Source organism: Bubalus kerabau, chromosome 21 (genome assembly GCF_029407905.1).
Source record: "Bubalus kerabau isolate K-KA32 ecotype Philippines breed swamp buffalo chromosome 21, PCC_UOA_SB_1v2, whole genome shotgun sequence".
NCBI classification, from domain to species: Eukaryota; Metazoa; Chordata; class Mammalia; order Artiodactyla; family Bovidae; genus Bubalus; species Bubalus kerabau.
In genome coordinates, this window is record NC_073644.1 from 63,939,271 (window position 1) to 63,947,142 (window position 7,872).

General features: G+C 47.7%; 1 protein-coding gene across 1 annotated transcript in view; it reads left to right on the forward strand.

Moving 5' to 3' along the window:
* Positions 1-4,935, forward strand: part of TNFRSF11A (TNF receptor superfamily member 11a) — a 62,914-nt gene extending 57,979 nt beyond the window's left edge. Inside the window, exon 10 of the mRNA XM_055559348.1 lies at positions 2,362-4,935. Within this exon, the coding sequence (XP_055415323.1) occupies positions 2,362-2,683 (322 nt within the window). The 3' untranslated portion in view covers positions 2,684-4,935. The remainder of the gene's footprint in view (positions 1-2,361) is intronic.
* The last annotated feature ends 2,937 nt before the right edge of the window (positions 4,936-7,872 follow it).

Sequence of the window (7,872 nt, forward strand, 5' to 3'; positions counted from 1 at the left end):
ACACAAAGAGACAGACAGACCTTGGGTGTGTTGCAGGCTCAGTTCCAGACCACCACAAGAAAGCACACATCATAGTCAAGGGAGTCGCGTGAACCTTTTGGTTTCCCAGTGTGTATGAAGTTGTGTTTACACCATACGCTGTCTACTAAGTGCGATAGCATGTCTAAAAAACAATGTAGATACCTTAAAAATACTTTATTGCCAAGAAATGCTGACATTGCAGGTTGCCACAAACCTTCAATTTATACAAAACCCAGTGTGTTCAAAGCACAATAAACTCAAGCAAGAAAACAAGGTATGCTTGTATTTAACTAGATTTCATGAGTTCAACTAGTTAAAAACAGACCTGAGAACTTGGTAACTGGTGGGAGCAGAAAGACATCAGCATACTGGAGAGTAGACCCCTAGCTTAGGGTGTGCTGGATTATAAGAACACCTGTTTATTTTTTAGTTTTTGTTTCATATTGGAGTTTAGTTTTATTTACAATGTTGTTTTAGTTTCAGGTAGACAGCAAAGTGATTCAGTTATATGTATACCTATTCTTTTTCAAATTCTTTTCCCTTTTAGGTTATTGCAGAATATTGAGTTCCTACAAAGACAGAAGGTGTTTGTAGGTTATCTGTTTTAAATACAGTAGTATGTATATATCAATTCCAAGTTCCCAACTTATGCCCTCTTTCACTTTTCCCCTTTGTTAGCTATAAGTTGTTTTCTGTGAGTCTGCTTCTATTTTGTAAATAAGTTCATTTGTATCATTTTTTTTGATTCCTCATATAAGTGGTATCATATGATATTTGTCTGTCTGACTTGATTACTATGATCATCTCTAGGTCCATCCATGTTGCTGCAAATTACATTATTTCACCTTTCTGAATGGCTGAGTAACATGCCATTGTATATATGTGCCACTTTTCTTTATTCATTCCTATTGGTGGACATTTAGGTTGCTCCCGTGTTTTGGTTATTGTAAACAGCACTGCAGCGAACACCGGGCTGCATTATCCTTTCACACTATAGTCTTCTCTGGATATATGCCCAGGAGTGGGAGTGCTGGATCATGTCTAAATGTTTTAGAGGGAATGGAGAACGTGTTGCTGAATGGAATACTAGCTGGCCTTGCCTAAGTTGCTTGGGGAATTAATAAAGAAATCCCTGCCACCACCCATCTAGGGTCACACCCAACACAGCTACCTATGGGAAAAACAGCGTGAGTTATAAATCCTCAATTATGACTTCCAATTTGTGGCTCATATTTGAAATCTGTTTTCATTGAAATCCCTGTAATGGGCCACGGGGCCTGTCTCAGCATCTCTGCAGGTGCCCTTTCAGTGGATGGAAAGGCTCCTGGGATTCCCTGGATGCTGTTGGTTCTTAAGTCAGACCATCCAAAATATGCCCTCCATATTGGAGGAAATCTCTTCATGGAGAGTAATGATAAAAACAGTTTTACTTGTGTAAATTTTTATTAAGCTTTGTCATAACAGAGAAGGAACAGAAAAGATGACGTTAATAGCGAGGCACTGTTTTGCTGTTCACCTTCGCTGGTCAGACTGAGATTCTGCTTGTGTTGCTGACGGTGGGGCTTTGCTGCTTCTGCTTGGTTTCTGGCGCTGATTTTCACCCGGGGTCATTTCTAGAGCAATTAGTCTTTAAAGTAGGAGGCCGTAGGTGTCCTAGTATTCATTGAACTTTCTATTTGGTTTTCAAAAGGCCCACTAATTAAAGACTGGCTAAATCCAGTCACCCACAAAAGGTCATGATAGAACACCCTGGGGACAAAACAACCCCCCACCTCAGGGTTCAGCAGGGAACAGTGATTTGTAAGATTGTTTTTGAGTTTTTTTCTTAATCTTTTTCTAGGAGTTAAAAAAAATGTTAAGGAAGTTAATTTCTGCAAGATACTGGGCCCCCGTGGCCCCAGGGCCAACCAGGGCTGGGCTCAGGGACCTCTCCAGGGAGGGTAAAAAGATGGGAGTCCGCTGAGCGAGGAGGCTGGGCTGGGTGGGCCCCAGGGTCGGGTCAGGCGGCAGCCTCCTCTCCAGCCTGTGCTTCTTCCCCGACACACGGACCGCTACTGCGCCCTGGGCCGTGTCTGCGGCGCATCCGTCCCACGCGCGCGCCCGTCGGCAACACCTGAACCCATCTGTGGGTCTGCGATCCTGCCCGCGTGTCGCCCCTGCCCGCGTGTCGCCCATGCGGCCAGCGACGACGCCTGAGGTGTCTCCGCGCGCCCCTCCTCCTCCCTGGGTCAGGCCGGGTGAGGTGACGAAGCACGTGTCCGGAGCCGGGTGGGTCCACCAGCCTCCCGCCCAGATCCCTGACTCACTGTGCGCTTCCCTCTTCCTCTCCCCTGCAGGCAGTGTGACTGGAAACAGTAACTCCACGTTTATTTCCAGCGGGCAGGTGATGAACTTCAAGGGCGACATCATCGTGGTCTACGTCAGTCAGAACTCGCAGGAGGGCCCGGCGGGGCCGGGCGGCGGCGCGGGGGAGCCGGCGGGACGCCCGGTGCAGGAGGAGAGCTCGCCGCGCTGCGACTCGTTCGCTGGCCTCGGGCCGCGCTTCCCGGATGCCTGCGCCAGCCTCGACGTGGGCCCAGGACTGCAGGAGTGTGGCGCCCCGGCGCCCGACAAGGCCTCGCGGCCAGTGCAGGAGCAGGGGGCGGCCGAGACGCGGCGCTGAGCTGGGAGCACCATTGGCGGTTCTCTGCGCCCCTCGGGTCCGCTGGGCCTCCACACGCGGGCCGCGCACGTCGGAAGCCGCGTCGCCGCCTGGCGGCGGGGCGGGGCGGGGCGCGACGGGGCGTGGTCTTGGAGGGGCGTGGCCTCTGTTGGGCGGGGCCATTGCCCAGGGTCTGCGCCTTCACGCCCCTGCATTCGGTACAGCTGCGTGAAATGACCCGGCGTCCTTCGTCCACCTTGCTTAAATGGAATCGAGGACTTTGGGGAGGGGGGAAAATGTACGTTTGTTATTACTACTCTGCCGTCCACAGTCAAGTGTCAACGCATTGCACAGGTACACGTTGCTGTCTTCAGTCGCTCCCCTTTTTACCTCCTTTTCTAGTTTTTCTTCTCCTTTAACCTCCCATTATCAGCTCATCAGTGGTTTGTCTCTTCATGGCATCTGTTTCTACGGTTGTCCCGTTCCATTTGGGTCTGTATCCTCCCCCCTCAACCCTTTCTCCATATTTGATATTTGTATTTCACTGTCTTTCATAACGTTTTTCTTGATACTGTCTCCTCACCCCACCCCATTTCTTTCTTTTTACTATTTAACGATTTTCTTGAAAATTCTCCTGTGGGTGACGGTCTTCTTGATGTTTCTTTCACCCCTTCTCACAAGCAGGTGCCTGTGTGTAGTGATGGAGGGGGTGGGGGCGAGGAGTCTGTATTAAGCACTTTTGGGAAAAGCCTAGAAATGTGAAACCTGGTGGGAAGCTTGGGAAACAAGAGGAGAGACTTTGAGCTTTTGAAAACTTTTCTGAGTTCTCAGTTTTTTAAAGGAAGGGAGAATGCCCCTAAATATTTTTAGGTGTGTGTCAACTTCTAGGCAGCCCAAAGCTGCAATTTGTGTCTTTCTCCTTTAATCTGTCTCAAAATGGTTCATCCCCATCCCCATCCATATGCTGAGATGAATGGGCATACCCATCCCAGCAGAGACAGCAGAACTTGGGCAACTAAGTCTCTAAAAATCTCCAAGTTGCTGCATTGGCATTCTCATTCTCGAGAATGGGGAAAACATGGAAAATGAGTAGGATATGGGATGGTGGCCTGCACACTCTGTGAAAAAAAAAAAAAAAGGTGCTGCAGAAGTTCAAGAAGGGAGAATAAAGATGTTAATATGCATTGTTTCTTTCTAAACAAGGAGAGCGTAAATGTGTGTAGGCAGTAGGCCCCATTTTCTTCCTAAATATGTGTCTGTAGTTTAGCCTTGTAGAAGTGGAAAACATTCCTGTTATTTTCCATGCATCTGAATTAAAAACCAAGTCCTTATATTGTGAACTTAAGAAGATTTATCACAGAGATTCTTTCTCTTAGCATCTGTGCTGTTGTGAGGAAACATACAGTGTGAGCAGGTTGAGAGGAGTTACCGGGCGTGTTTCATCTGTTGCGGCCAGTTAGCCTTTGTTTTCCTTAGATACTAAAGTTGCAATGCCTGAGCACATTAAAATTGATTTTGTGGATCTGGTAGGTTTTGAAAGTGCTAATAGTAGTCACTGTCCAGACTTCAGTGACCTCAAACAGGGGTTTCTCCCTGCTGCTTGCAGGTCTGTTGGAAATGCTACATAGTAGCTGTCAATTATGATTTTTAATGGAGAAGCAGAGGTGGCTCTATAATTTCTGTGGCTCCTTAGCAGACGTGGAAAATGGCAGGAAATAAGCTTATTGCCAGAATGATCCGTTGGTGAGAATTTACTGTCTGCACTGCCCTTTGAGATAACATCCATCCAAAGAGAGAGGTTATAAAAATGGAAGTGACTGTTATACCTTTGGTTATATTACAGTTCAGTGAGGAGAAGGCAGAGCTAAAGCCCCAAGTCTCTACTGTGACTGTCCCATCTCACCGACACTTTACCTTTCTCTGCTTTCTTTTTTTAAATTTTTCCTACAAAAAGGCACTAATGGTAATTTTTGACACTTTCCCTACTTGGAAATAACAAAAGAATGCTACAGTGAATGTTAAAGTATCTTGAGCTCCTTAAATAAAAGGTGCTAAATAAACACATAAGAATCTACTTTCAGAAGAAGCTAGTATTCTTTGCCATGCTGATCCTTGCTAATTCTATATTGATTCAAAGACAGTTAAATGATAGGAAATGGACAGCAAATATAGCTCTGTGTCTGTATTATAGAGTTGTGTATGACAGATGTAAACAGGATGAAATGGAGACAGTAATGGAAAACTGGGGAATGTGATAAAGAGATTATTAAACTTATATTTGACAACACACTTTTTTTCATGGCTTGTTTAAACAAATCTTTTTGTGAAATAATGACCTGACTTCTTTCTGATCTCTGTGGCATGCTATGGTATCAAATGTTGGTTATACTGTGTCATCGGTGGAAACATTGACAAGAGCTGGGGCGTAAAGTGCCTTGTTTTAATAATATAGCCACCGTAGATCCCACCAGTAAAACTCCTTAAAGTGCAGGTTGCTGTGCGGTGGAGGGGTTGAAGGGAAATGGAGCCTGGTGTTTTCTACCCCCACCTAGTTCAACTCTCGGAAATAGAAAGAATTAATTTCTTCGCTCTCCTTGTAAGGAAAAGAGCAGTTTGAGTGTGAGATATCGGAACCTTCATAGGGCAGGAGGAGAGAGGACTCTACATGTGTAACAAGGTACCCCAAAATTCAGTGGTTTAAAACAACCATCATTGACTTAGCTCCCACCTCTGTGGGTTGGCTCAGCTTGCTTGGTTCATTAGGCCTGGGTGAGCCTGGCTGGACTTGCTGACCCACGTGCAGATTGCTGGCTGGTGGGCTGGGGGTTGGCCAGCTGGATGCTGGACTGAACCCTCTCTCTGCGGTCCCCTCGTTCTCCCAGCAGGCTGCCCTGGCCTGCTTGTCCTGGTGGTGGCTGGGTTCCCAGAGAGCAAGCAAAACTGTCCCGTGCTTTTGAGACCTAAGCTTGAACCGGCAGGCTGGCACTACTGCCTCATTCTTTGAGCAGAGCAAGACACAGACCGCTCAGATTGAAGGGGAGGGCACGCAGAGCTGCAGGGAACCCTGGGGGATTGGGAGACAGCGAAGGGGGCGTGGGGCCCTCTTGCCATCTCTCTAGCACAGGCACATTGCCATCTCTCTATCAGGCGGTATGGGGAGGGTGCTTCGGGAGCAGGGGAGGGGCATTTCCCAGCCCTGATCAGGGCTCCCTTCTCCGCTGAGCAGGCCCTCTTGCTGCAGACTGCAGTGAAGTCCTGCAAATGAGAGACTTGCGTTCATATTTCAGCATTGAAATTCCTTCCAAAGCCAGACACCCATAACGACCGTACTGGGTCTACAGTACTGTTGCCTTCCATTGGCACAGATCGTGGAAAAGTGATAGTTTATAGAATCAAGGAAATTGGTGAGATCCTTTGGGTAGAGGAACCTGTCCATAAACAGATAAACGATGTTTTGTTCACCGTTTAGGCTGATTTAATGAACAGACTCTTGATGGCGAGGTACTGGGCGAAAGGGTGAGCCGAAGTGCTGGCCCTGGTGGAAGAGGTATAATTTTGAAGTTTTTTCTCTTTGACAGTCTTTGACGGCACGTGACTCCCTTTGGCCATCTGCTTTTGGGGGCTCTGGGTATGAGCTGCATAACGTCCTTTTGCGAGAAAGGATAAATCATCCAAAGGCCCAAACGTTTGGTTGGTGAGTCTGGATCATTTTTATTCAGTGTGCTTTTGATGCTTGGGCCACGAGCATCCCTGGAAAAGAGGATGAGGATAACTAGAGAGTCCCAGGGAGTCCAGGGGTGTTCTAGATTGCTGGGGAGAACTGTAAACGTGGCTCTGCTGCAGTGGTGGGGACGGGTTGTCTGTGCAATTTCTGACTCCCCAGGGCTATGCTGGTGAGCAGACGACCTTGCACCTACTACGGCCGAGAATAGTGGGGCCTGAAGCTGGGCCGCGGTGGGGCCAGCAGGGGGCGCAGGCATGTCAGGTGGCATCACAGGAAGGTGTCAGCAAAGGTACAGGGGGGCACAGAGGCTGGGAACCCTGGACCAGCACTTCCTGGTGGCCCCTGCTGAGGAGCCGCCTCCCTTGGTAGAACAGCCCCATGTGGCCCGAGGTTTGAAGTTAATAAATTTTCAAGTATGGAGGGACCCCTAAGTGATTCTGATGTGACCCTCCGTGACTCACCGCACCATGGTCTCTCTTGGGAGTCTGACTTTATGTCTGTCTGTCTGTCCACCTCACCACTCCAGTTATCTTGACCCCAAGGTGAGGTTGACACTCATGCTTAGCCAGTATCTCTTCTCCCCATTCCCTTAGTATTAATAAAACTAGCATGTACAAACACTTTCCAAAAAAATCTTCATCGAAGATTAAGATGTCTAATAGCATAAAAGTTAAAATGCCAAATTCCAGGTCTGATCTGGTAACTTCATTCTACCCTGAGGGGCTGATGAAGTTACCCTCCTCCCGTATCTGATGGAACAAGGAGAAGCTTCGCCCTCTCGTCCCCACACACCCGCGCCGCCTCACGGGGCGGCACAGCTAGAACGGGCCCTGGTGGGTCCTTCATAGCGCCGACACTTGGGCAGAGTGAAGGACACTGGAATGTGTGGGTTGGAATGCCACGTTTGTCTTTCTCCTAGAGTCCTGGCTTTCTCCGCCCCACCATGGGGAGGACGATAAATTGGCTGCCAGCACAGAAGAGGTTGTGGTGTAGGCCCAAACCCCTTTGGGCAGGAACTGGAGCCCAGCGGAAGCTTTCGCTGTGACCAAGGCACTTGACTTCTCACGAGAAGGTGTAGCCCTGGAAACAAGGCTACACAGCCTGTAGAATCACAAGAAAAACTGCGTTCTTACGATGAGACTCCTATGAGTTACCTTAATCTAGGCAGAGGCAGTAAATCATCCTAGTGAAATGGAAAAGCAAGTTCATTTTTATTGGTTTTTATGGGCTATTTCAATGGCAAAGAAACCATGAAAAAAAAGATGCATATTTAAAGCTCTTAGAAGAACTTTTCAAAAATACTTACTATATCATGGGAAAAAAGCAAGTTTTTGTTCACCTCAGTGTATTGAGTTGGTAATTTATATCCACTACATTCACTCTTCTTAGGATACAGTTTTATGAGTTTTGACAAAAACAAGAGGTTGTGTAACCGCTGCTGCCGTCAGGATGTCGGCTATATTTACGCCCCCACAGTCCCCATGTC